The following is a 12,925-nucleotide window of genomic DNA, read 5'->3' on the forward strand; positions in this document are numbered from 1 at the left end:
AGATCGCAGAATGATTATTCTGAAATCCTTGTAAGGGGGTGTTTAGATCCCTTCCAATTTGGAAAATGGACACTGTAGCACTTTCGTTTGTATTTGACAAAAATTGTCCAATTATGGACTATTTAGGCTTAAAAGATTTGTCTCGTCAATTACGGGCAAACTGTGCAATTAGTTGTTCTTTTTACCTATATTTATTGCTCCATGTGCCGCAAGATTCGATGTGACGGGGAATCTTAGAAAATTTTGGATTTTGGGTGGAATCTAAACACCCCCTAAAATGACAGTGAAGTCTCTCTTAACCTCCCGTTTCCGTCCCACGCTTTCCCGTTTCCGTCCTACCAACCCCCTGAGGCTGGAGCCGGAGCATCCTGCCCTGCCTGATGCCTCCTCTGCTATAAGCAGCTGCTGCTGCCCAAAGCAGCCGACGCCGCCGCCCACACGTCTCCTCCACCTCCCCAATCCCCCGTCGTTCGCCTCCCCCCGCCTCCCCGATCCGCGCCGCCTCGCCGCCCTCCCCCGCCCCGTCAACCCGGCTTGTCGGTGCGGGAATGCGGGTTCGTCGCGCGGCGCCGTGGTGAGCTATTGATTGGTGGTGGTAGCCCGCCCCGGGCCGGGCACCGGCGATGGGCTGCTTCCCGTGCTTCGGCTCCACGCGCGACGAGGAGCTCAAGTACTACGGCGCCAAGGGCCCCGGCGGAGGCAATGGCGGCGTCGGGCGGGCGGCCGCGTCCTCGTCCTCGTCCTCGACCGCTGCCGCTGGCGGTGGAGGCGGCCGGGCGGAGGAGGCCGTGGTGGCGCCGCCGCGCGTCGAGAGGGACCACGCAGGTGCGTGCTGTTTATGCGCGTCTCCCTCTCCCCCTGGGATCGATCGTTCGTTTGGTTTGTTGTTGTTGGGATCGGAACCGGATCCGAGCGAGGTTTGATGCTCGGTGTTAGACTGTCCCCCGTATGCACCCAAACCCAAAAGTAAGAGACCCAAAATTAGTCTCCAAACAGAGGAGAGATCTATTTTGGGTTGTCGGACAGGCACAATTAAAATATGAACATCCTCTATTCTAGAAAACTATTTGTAGAAAGGATTTTTTTAGGTCTTGTTGTAGAAAAAGATGTCAATTATGTATTGAATCTTTTGCTTGTAGCGTACCTAAGGGAAGAACAGATATTGTATTCCCAAAAATAAGAGACCCAAAATTAGTAAAAAAAAAAAAAAGGAGACATATTTTGGGTTGTCTGATAGGCATAATTAAAATATGGACATCCTCTCTTCTAGAAACCTATTTGCAGAAAGGATTTTTTTAGGTCTTGTTGTAGGAAAAGATGCCAAATATGTATTAAATCTTTTGCTTGTAGCGTACCTAGAGGAAGAACAGATATTGTATTTTGGGTGTTAGTCGGCGGAGAAAGCCTTAGTCTCTTCGCGGTGGTTGGGTTGGTACGAATGGAGCGGCTGATCCCTTGTGCATGTTGATTTGATCGAGGGAAATGACAGGAACCATGCTGTGTTTCCTTCGGATCTTTTCTACAGTATTATTATTAGAGATGGGAGAAGGGTATTGTTAGAAGGGGAGAAGGATATCGACTTGCATCTCCAAATTCAGAAACTCCACATGATGATAACCCATTGATTAGAAGCAGGGATATGTTTCCTATTATGATTAGTATAATGGCTTGCTTGTGTTGAAAGGATTTAATATACCCAAAGACTTAGCCTTAGATAGGAGTGCTTGGAAGACAGTTATTCACGTGCCTGAACCTTGATTGCTTCTGTTGGGTTTCAACTCTAGCCTACCCTAACTTGTTTGGGACTTAAAGGCTTTGTTGTTGTTGTTGTTGTTGTTGTTGTATAATGGCTTGCTTGTGCATGACTGTGTCTTGATCATGTAGACAATGGATATGTGCAGGGGCTGACAAGGCACGGGCCAAAGGCAATGCTGGCTCAAAGAAGGAACTTTCAGTTCTCAGGGACGCCAGTGGCAATGTCATCTCTGCTCAGACCTTCACCTTCCGCCAGCTTGCAGCCGCAACAAATAACTTCAGGGATGAATGCTTCATTGGGGAGGGAGGGTTTGGGCATGTTTACAAGGGCCGCCTTGACATGGGCCAGGTAATAAGCTTTGTTGTCAAAGTGGGGTTCCACTTTTCTTGTTTCTTGCTGTTGGACTAGTACAAAAGTGGCTCAATTGTACCAATGGCATCATTGATCTGTCTAGGACGACGACGACAGCAACAACAAAGCCTTTAAGTCCCAAATAAGTTGGGGTAGGTTAGAGTTGAAATCCAGCAGAAGCAATCAAGGTTCAGGCACGTGAATAGCTGTTTTCCAAGCACTCCTATCTAAGGCTAAGTCTTTAGGTATATTCCATCCTTTCAAGTCTCCTTTTATTGCCTCTACCCAAGTCAACTTCGGTCTTCCTCTGCCTCTCTTTACGTTACTATCCTAGCTTAGGATTTCACTACGCACTGGTGCCTCTGGAGGTCTCCGTTGGACATGTCCAAACCATCTCATCCAGTGTTGGATAAGCTTTTCTTCAATTGGTGCTACCCCTAATCTATCACATATATCATCGTTTCGAACTTGATCCCTTCTTGTATGACCGCAAATCCAACGCAACATACTCATTTCCGCGACACTTATCTGTTGAACATGTCGTCTTTTCGTAGGCCAACATTCTGCACCATACAACATAGCAGGTTTAATCGTCGTCCTATAAAACTTGCCTTTTAGTTTTTGTGGTACCCTTTTGTCACATAGGATACCAGATGCTTAACGCCACTTCATCCACCCTACTTTGATTTTATGGCTAACATCTTCATCAATATCTCCGTCTCTCTGTAATATTGATCCTAAATATCGAAATGTATCATTCCTAGGCACTACTTGACCTTCTAAACTAATATCTTTCTCCTCCCGAGTAGTAGTGCTGAAGTCACGTCTCATATACTCAGTTTTAGTTCTACCGAGTCTAAAACCTTTGGACTCCAAAGTCTCCTGCCATAACTCTAGTTTCTGATTCACTCCTATCTGGCTTTCATCAACTAGCACTACATCGTCCACGAAAAACATACACCAAGGGATGTCCCCTTGTATGTTCCTTGTGACCTCATCCATCACTAAGGCAAACAGATAAGGGCTCAAAGCTGACCCTTGATGTAGTCATATCCTAATCGGGAAGTCATCCGTGTCTCCATCACTTGTTCAAACACTAGTAACAACATTGTTGTACATGTCCTTAATGAGCCCGACGTACTTCGTTGGGACTTTATGTTTGTCTAAAGCCCACCACATAACATTCATTGGTATTTTATCATAAGCCTTCTCCAAGTCAATAAAAACCATGTATATGTCCTTCTTCTCCCTATACCGCTCCATAACTTGTCTTATTAAGAAAATGGCTTCCTATGGTTGACCTTCCGGGCATAAAACCAAATTGGTTCATAGAGACCCGCGTTATTGCTCTCAAGCGATGCTCGATAACTCTCTCCCATAGCTTCATAGTATGGCTCATCAACCTAATTCCCCGGTAATTAGTACAACTTTGAATATCCCCTTTATTCTTATAGATCGGTACCAATATACTTCTCCACTCGTTCAGGCATCTTGTTCGATCGAAAAAATTTCTTTTTTAGTTTTTATTACATTCCTCCCCCTCTTGATTCTACTACTATACCCAAAACCTTCGTGAACTGCCTCGAAACCTGCGCTTGTAGTACCTACATGTCCATTAAGATCCCCTCTTATAAAAAGCTTCTCACTACTAGGTACAGCTCTAATCAGACCATCTAAGTATTCCTAGAACTGTCTCTTAGCACTCTCGTCGAGGCCTACTTGGGGGCATACACACTAATTACGTTCAATACCATATCACCAACGACAAGCTTGACTAAGATAATCCTATCTCCTTGCCTTTTCACTCCCACCACACCATTCTTGAGGCTCTTATCAATCAAAACTCCTACTCTATTTCTATTCGCGACTGTCCCTGTGTACCAAATCTTAAAACCTGTATTGTCCATCTCCTTCGCCTTCTGACCCTTCCATTTAGTCTCTTGAACACATAATATATTTACACGTCTTTTAGTCGCGGTATCAACTAATTCTCTTAACTTACCTGTAAGCGACCCTACATTCCAACTACCTAAACGGATCTTAGTTGGTTCGACTAGCTTCCTTACCCTTCGCACCCGTTGACTTAGATGTGAAGACCCATGCTCATTTTTCACTACACCCTGGGCGCCGATGTAGCGCGCCACTAAGGAAGCGACGACCCGATCCTTGCTCACTTGACACCATGCCCAGATCGCGACACGGCGAGTCACCAAGGGGGTGCTGACCTGGCCCTTGCCCATTTAACACCATACCCGGGTTCCGATATGGCGCGTCGCTAAGAGGGTTACGCCCCAACGGTTTTCTTTCGGGTTTCATCTCCATTAGAATGGCTAGATTTAACGTTGGCTCGCCACGCCTATCATAACCCTCCTCCTTTACCAAGGCTTGAGACAACATAGGCGGAGTTATTGATCTGTCTAGGACATTCAAGAAAAAGCAGCTGTATGCACTCTGCACATGTGTAGTGGATGCCCATAGGCACAAAAAAATCTGTGTTCACTTATAGCTGATCCAACTTATACTGACCTGATAAATGAGGGCACTTTAGACTGTTTCATAGGTCCTTCATTTTAAATTCACAAGATGAATGACATGAAACAGACAAACAAGTTTTATGCATGCCATTTGATTCGTATACAATTACTTGAAATCCTGAATTGTAAGATGAGGCACTGCATTAGTATTTTACTGAAATGATGAATAATCTGTTGCAGGTTGTTGCTATCAAACAGCTGAATAGGGATGGTAATCAAGGAAACAAAGAGTTTCTAGTGGAAGTTCTTATGCTTAGTTTGCTGCATCATCAAAACCTTGTCAATTTGGTTGGTTATTGTGCTGATGGAGATCAACGCCTTCTCGTGTATGAGTACATGCCACTTGGATCATTGGAGGACCATTTGCATGGTAAGACTGTTCGTTTCTTTTCTATATTTGTCTTTTGCATATTAGTGCCTGTTAAGTTTCCTGTTTATGGTTACTTGCTGCTACTGTGTGCTGTTCAGTGCATGCTAGTACTTGTCTTTCACATGCCTATTGGAGTATATGCTGCCAATCTGCCATGCTGTCTGGCCCCATCTTTCTGCCAATGTGTTTCATTTTGTCCATGTGCATTAATGCATATTTCCATGATTGTGAGACACTTTTCTCCCATGTCCTTTTGTCCATGCAGCAGAACATAATGTACCCAGTAGCCAATAGTTTTTTTTTTCAATAGTCAATCATGGCCGTGCCTTCCTAATTTCCATCGTTACCTTATTTGGGTGTACTTTTCATATTTGCATCTTGATTACAGGCACAGTAGAATTAAGTGCAGTAGTAGCTCGTTTACATCAACCATTTGAGAGGTTTTCTACATGGCTCTTTATCACAATTTATAAAACAAACAAAAAAAATCAGGTTCCAATAGAATCTCTTAACCACTCTCCATCTCTTCCGCTCTCCAAAACCACCCTTCTCGCTCTCCACTAATGGAGAGGTTGTATCATTCTCTAAATTCAATACATGGTAGTTCTCTTATGATTTTTTCATAGAAGGAAAATTTGATAAACCATTGGAGTATAGAGAATGAAACTGAGAGAGTCCGTTGGAGAGACGGGATATATAAAGAGAATATTCATGGGATCTCTCTAAATAGAGAAATAGAGATTGAAGTTTGGAGAGACTCATAGAGTTGCAACTATTTATTGTACCTTTCTAGGGAAATCTCTAAACAGAGTAAATAAGGGAATTATATCATTTTTCTGTGGAATTTGTTTACAGATTTGGAGTTAAAACTTCAAAAATTGTTCACTTATATATGATTATACTACCGATGGCATATCCTTATTCTTCATGTGACTGAAAATGTGTTCGAAAAATTACCTTTGTTTAGGTTCATTTTTGTTGCTTATTTCATTTCCCCCTTTATAATTCCTTGGATTGGAATACAATTACTGCTGTGTTACACTTACGTGATAATTAATTTGATTACTCAGATAAAAAGGTCATGTATAATTACTTAGTTGACAGACAGAAGGCGCCTCCTGTTACATAAGAATACAGTATTTATAGCAGTTCTGTCATGGCAGTTATTGGAGCCTAGGAAAGAAATAGATCACCAAATCAACAGTAACCCAATTAAGATTTCTTGTGAACTTGGTGTGGTCTACCAATATTGTGCCCGGAAAGGTCATATTTGAACTTTGTCATATACTCATGTCAGATGTTCCCAAGAGTGTAGTGGCAACTGTGCACTAGAAACATTTTCTTTTGGGTCAATATTGGGAACAGGAACCAATAATCTGCCAATGTTTGAAGTATTCGTTGTGCAGATCTGCAGTTTCTACAAAATCTGCTGAGAAATTCATTCATATTATAAGCACTTTGACTTTGTTGCAGTTAAGTGTTGTAGTACTATCAGCAGTGGTATATTTTCTATCTCTGAATCAACTTAGCACTTAATGCAGATCTCCCTCCTGACAAGGAGCCCTTGGATTGGAACACTAGGATGAAAATTGCTGCAGGTGCTGCTAAAGGGCTGGAGTACCTGCATGACAAGGCACAGCCACCAGTTATTTACAGGGATTTCAAGTCATCAAATATTCTATTGGGTGAGAGCTTCCATCCAAAGCTATCAGACTTCGGTCTTGCTAAGTTGGGTCCTGTTGGTGACAAGTCTCATGTCTCAACGCGTGTTATGGGAACATATGGCTATTGTGCCCCAGAATATGCTATGACAGGACAACTTACAGTTAAGTCAGATGTTTACAGCTTTGGAGTTGTCTTGCTTGAGTTGATTACTGGCCGGAAGGCCATTGACAGCACCAGACCAGCGTCAGAGCAAAACCTTGTGTCATGGGTAAGTTTGTTCAAACTGTTCATGAATCATTTGTTGAATACGCTAAACTGTTGGGTAACCAGTATTTTCTTTGTTGATGTTGGCCTTCCAAGGATTTGTTTGGAAAGTGTATCTAATTTTGATATGGAACTTGAACTGGAACTGAAACTGAATCTAGGAGGTGTATAAGAATAATCAGTCTTTTATATGATTAGGCATAAGTTCTATGATTGTGATAGCTCTTCATTTCGATGTTAAACTGTTGGATCTGATTGTGATAGAAAACTATGTTAGACTCTAGAAATGCAGTCTGAAGTTCTACCTTTAGTTTTCTTAAAAAATGTAACGAGTATATTTGGTAGTTAGGATTGTAATCAGATATTGGTATATGTATCCAGGGAGGTGAATTGCGCCTCAAATCTCTGTATTATATACTGCCCAAGAGGCTCAATGCAATACATCCTGCTTACAGTCTCAAATAATATCTGGTTGCTTAGATAAATATATGCATACAAGCACATATTACGTCTTGGAAGAGAATGAACATTAGCCATCCTTCTATGATGGTCAATGATTATGATCTTCCATATGCCTTTTTCAGTTGATTGATGACAATGTAATGAAGTTGATTCTTTATTGGCAGGCACGGCCCCTTTTCAATGACAGGCGGAAGCTCCCAAAGATGGCTGACCCGGGCCTGGAGGGGCGATTCCCTACACGGGGGCTTTACCAGGCGCTTGCGGTGGCATCAATGTGCATCCAGTCAGAGGCTGCATCGCGCCCACTCATTGCCGACGTTGTGACCGCTCTGTCATACCTTGCAAACCAGATTTATGATCCTAGCTTGGCGCACACATCCAAGAAAGCAGGCAGCAGCGACCAGCGGAACCAGGTTGCTGACAGTGGAAGGGTGCTTTCCAAGAATGACGATGCAGGCAGCTCTGGCCACAGGTCGCCGAGCAAGGACCGGGCCGACTCCCCCAGAGAGCAGATCCCAGGGGCCGCTAACAGGGGCCAGGACAGGGAGCGAATGGTGGCCGAGGCAAAGATGTGGGGCGAGAACTGGCGGGAGAAGCGGCGAGCTGCTCAGGGGAGCCTGGATTCTCCGACCGGAGGTGGGTAGCGTCGGTCACCAAGGACTGTTTCGCCTGTGCGTGCTGTCTGACTGTTTTTGCCTTTGTGTGGTGAGGATGAAGACAATTGGGTTTCCCCTTTCCCGTGTTTGTTAGGTGTACATTTGTAGGTGTAAAACAAAAGAAAAAGGAACGTTGGGGGGAAACGGAGGGAGAAGGATGCTTGTTCTGGATGTGTATGAGTCGTGCCTGTAAATCCTCGGAAAATTTTGCAACGGTGAAGGACTAGTTGGAACCCATTCTGTCACATTCGTCCTTTGAGGTCTTCCCCTCTGCCTGTTTAAGCAGTGTCTTTTGTTGTTCTGTCGGAAAAAAATGTCGGCTTGGCTAGCACTGATCTAAGTGGGCCAGCTTCACATCCATTTGCCCCTGATATGTCTTCAGTGACAGCGCTATGTACGGCGCTATGTGCTTGTTCCAGCGTGTGGACACCGGTTCTAGAATCAATCAGAAAGTTTGGGATTCGGGTTCAGGAATCAATCGGAAATTTTGGGATCCAACTCGAGGACCTGGCCCTGGGTTCCTTGCTCAGGCACGTTGAAGAGGCTCTGAGAGCTGCTTGGCCAGGTGCTGTTCCGAGATCACAAGCAAACAGGGGTATGTACTTTCTTTTTAGAAAAAAGTTGAAGCCTTTATTAATTATAGTATTTTAGAAAGGACGTGGCTAGCGCCCGGACTTTGGACACTGTCCCCCCTTTGGCCGGCCGCGCTGCTGCCCCCTGTTTCGCATCCTGCACCTACCCATCCACGTCTCGCTTACTACGCTCGCCCGCAAGCACGTGGGGGCCTGCCCGTGCCAGTGGGGACCACCTTCGCCTTCCCGCGTCTGACACCGAGGCGAGACAGCAGAAAGGCGAGGATAGATATGCAACACTCAATCTAGTTTTTGAAACATCCAGATACAACAATTGCAACATACGTGTGAAACAAATGAAATATGTGTCTGGAATACTTGCAAAACACATAAAACACTTGAAAACTATTGAAACATATGCAACATCAGCATAAAACACTTGTATCATATGTGTGAAAAGCATATGCAACATCGAGGTAAACACACTTGTAACATACGTCGAAAAAAACAGATAAAACATTGAGAACAGAAGCTTGCAACATACGTGTACAACCATTGTAACATGTGCAATATCCCGATCTACACTTTGCAACATACCTCTGAAACACTTGCAAAATACATCTGAAACATTTAAAACAGGATGCTTGCAACATATAGTTTCAACGCAAACATCTCCTTGCTGCTTGAAGAATGGAGGCTCGTCGGCATATGGAGTTCACCTGAGGCAGCAGCCCGGCGATGCTTGTGGGCAGCCGCGTGCTGCATCTGGTGGGGCTGGCAGTCGAGCGCCGCATGCGGGAGCGAAGAAGAGCGCTGCGTGTGGGAGCGAAGCAGAGCAGAGCAGAGGCGTGCAAAAGTTGATTTGGTTTTTTATTAGGTGAGCGACGCATGCGGTAGTGAGTGGAGTGAGGCATCTGACCGAACGTCTTAATGGTAGCATTGTTGTTTTAAAAATAGCATACAAATACAAAGGATGCAACATAGGCTTATTTATGTGCAGATTCCTATACAATAATTCTTTCTTTTTATTGAGCAATATGTGGATGTTAAAGCCCTCTTAGTGTCGGTGTTTTGAGTTGCCACCAACAAGTAAATTTATATTATCGCGCATTTGGCTCGGAAGGTGTGCTAAAAGGACACAAGGTTTATACTGGTTCGGGCAGAATGTCCCTACGTCCAGTTCGTTGCTATTGCTCGGGTTACTAGCACTGAAAGTTCATAGTAGGGGTTACAAACGGTCGAGGGAGGGACTGGTCCTAAGTCTCTGGTGGTGTGTAGTGGTGAGCTCTGATTCGAGTCGAGTCGAGTCAAGTTTGGATGCGGATGTGTTGCGATCGTTCGTTCGATGCCCCATAATAGGGATGCCCTGCTTTCCCTTTTATAGGCAAAGGAAAAGCAGAGGTTACAAGTAGAGGGAGAAGAGGAGAATCAGAAGGAGAAAGAAGTCCCCCAATATTCGACGGGTCCTTCTCTCTTCTATGCGGGTCCCACCGACCCTAGTAGACGTCAATAGGGATAGCTCCACGTCGCGGCCCTATCCGTCACTAGCACCATGTGCAGGCATCGTCTGCCGGTCATAGGCGCTCCACTCCGTCCTGGCAGTCGTGATGAAGGACATCACTTTTTCAGAGGTACCCGCTGATCCTCCAACCGTCATGCAAGGTCCAATGACCCTGGGCTCGAAAGCGACAACTCAATTTAGAGGCGAGCTCGTTCTTAAGCGATACTTTTCATACTTTTGATAATAGACTACTACCTAATGATGTTATCTTGCTTAGAAACATTGGAGAGGGTCATGAAGGACTTAGAGGAAGTGGTGGAGGTGATGATGACCAGCAAGGACGTTCAACACAAGCCGGAGGCCCAGTCCAACAAGAATTCGAGTCTGTCTCGGCCTCCAGGACCAGTCTGCCTTAAACTGGTCACCCAGGACGCATCCGAACTCCGTTTTCGATGATCCACATATGGATGGAAAGCTAATTTGATAAGAAAGCCAATACAAGTGGTTTCACATCAAAAGCTATTCGTAATCAACGGAAATCATCGAAACAAGTCAGTGTCCAGAATCTGCCAGGGTGCTGCGGCACCATTTTTTGGTCCGTTGGACCATGTATCGAGTTTGGGCCATTAGGGGCGCGTCCAGGGGTCTTGCACGACCCTAAAGTCTTCATAAACAACCGCCGTCCCTCCATTAGGGTTTAGGTTTTGCTTACATTAATCTGTCAAGAACAGTTTCGCTGTTCATCGGTTTATGAGACCCCAACTTCGTGAGATTAATCATTCATCTATAATTTGGTTGCGTTCTTTCTTATTCTTGCTTGTGTTCTTCGTTGCGCAGGCAGGGATTAGCCTTCTTAGCGAGGTCAACTGGATCCGTGTCTTGGTTGATAACCAGAGGAGTTGTGGTGCTAAGATTACAGGGTTTGATCTTTCAATCTGAAGCCGGATCGGTGTGTCATTCTCTGCCACAACGATAGTTACCTCTACCTGACGAAAGATCAGGATCCCATCTCCATTAAGTGGTAATCAGAGCTAAGGTATACCGTTAGGTTTACATTTATTTCCTAGTTTGAGTGTTTCGCATTCGTCCCATAGTCCAGTGCCATACTCGTTTTTCCTGTCCGAGAACCTTCCGCGCCATAGCTTTTGCATATTTCAGTTTCAGAGTCCGTCGTGTTGAGTTTGTGTCCTGGTCGAGGTCTTATTGCTGGTTAGGTCGTGTTTGAGTCCAGTTCGTGTGTTTTCTCCCATCGTTTCCATCAAATCTTTGCTGTTGTGACCAGTTTTGCGCACATTGTTCCCGTTTTGTCCTCTAATTCGAAGCCAATTCTTAAAACTGGTCTAGTTTTCGCAAATCGATCAGAAAATCAATCAGAAAAAAATTTTAGATCCGTCCATCCCCGGCAACACCGGGGTTTGAAAATTTTAGATTGGTCAAAAAGGGGTCACAAGATCCTCTTTTCGTGGTCACAAGGTTTTTGTCGATTTTGAGCAAGTTTTCTGAAAATTCCACAGGCCACGTCTTACACTTGTTTGAGCTCATATTTTCTGTGGTTACTTCTTTTGTGCTCCTAAGTAAAGGAAAAATATCAAAAAAATAAAATAAAAAGTCAAAATTTCCTAAAAAAACAACGACAACCCAAAAAATAAAAAAAAGAGAAGGGCAAAAGATGAACAATATCTAGAGAAGCACATAGAGAAGACCAAAGTGAGCTGTGTTTGCGTGTGTTGTCTGGTTCCTTGTTTGTGTTGCTATTTCCATCCACTATACTTATTTTTCACACACCTGTCAGCTTGCGTTCCACCATACTTTTGTCACACACCTGGTACTTGGAATATTTTAGACCAGCAACGAGAACAAGTACTTTGGACTATAATTCAGCATTACTTTTCTGTTACTGACTTGTGTGCTAGATATACATATTACTCTTTGTGTACCTTCCAAGCTCCACAAACTCTTCAGATCAGTACAGACAAAGGGCCTTGCAATCTCGGTACCACTGCCTCATAGGTATCATGAACCAGCCGCCGGTTGTACCGCCCACTGCTTGTGTTGGTAAGAACTTTGTAAGAGCTTGGTAAGACGCTTCCACTTGTTGTGAAAAGTGACACCACTACAACCATGTAGTCATTTGGTAGGGATAACTTTCATCTATTTGTTTCTGTTTTTGTGTTTTCAATGGCAGGAGGTGAACAGACTGGAGATAACAATCCTAAGGGTTTCAGCGAGTGTGTCAGCCAAGAGCAACTACAAGCTATTATAGAGGATGCCTAAAAAAGGATGAATGAGGCCGTCAGAAGGCCGTCACTGACTGCACTCACTGAACTCAACATTGGCAATAGCATGGAGAGATTGAACAAGCTAATTTCCACGCTAACCGACAAGGTACTGAGTTGGAAACCTTTATGGCGGGCAACAACGACGTCTCCGACAGCAACACCGATGGTCAAGACACTGGTGTATGATGCCAACGAGAACATAGGTCGAGCAGCTTTTCTGACAAGAGAGATTACGACAACAGTCTTCGCCGCAACACGACAGGTATGGGTGGTGTCCACCACCACCACGTCAAGGTAATAATCACCGTGTGCCCGATGATCCTTATGCTAAGATTAAGTTCACAATACCATCTTTTTCGGGTCATTATGATGCTGAGGGATATCTTGATTGGGAGATGATGGTAGAACAAAAGTTTAGTGCCCACCTTGTACCTGAGCAGCATAGCGTTAGACAAGCTACTAGTGAGTTTAAGGAATTTTGCCATTATTTGGTGGAATGGGCTAGCTGCACAGAA

General features: G+C 44.4%; 1 protein-coding gene across 1 annotated transcript; it reads left to right on the top strand.

Annotated features, from left to right (window-relative positions):
* Positions 1-338: 338 nt before the first annotated feature.
* LOC136496424 (serine/threonine-protein kinase PBS1-like) lies at positions 339-8,303 on the top strand. The gene is made up of 5 exons (XM_066492091.1): positions 339-825; positions 1,902-2,104; positions 4,822-5,011; positions 6,553-6,944; positions 7,567-8,303. The coding sequence occupies exons 1-5, from the start codon at positions 624-626 to the stop codon at positions 8,044-8,046; spliced, it is 1,467 nt and encodes a 488-aa protein (XP_066348188.1). The 5' UTR covers positions 339-623; the 3' UTR covers positions 8,047-8,303.
* The last annotated feature ends 4,622 nt before the right edge of the window (positions 8,304-12,925 follow it).

Source organism: Miscanthus floridulus, chromosome 12 (assembly GCF_019320115.1).
Source record: "Miscanthus floridulus cultivar M001 chromosome 12, ASM1932011v1, whole genome shotgun sequence".
NCBI classification, from domain to species: domain Eukaryota; kingdom Viridiplantae; phylum Streptophyta; class Magnoliopsida; order Poales; family Poaceae; genus Miscanthus; species Miscanthus floridulus.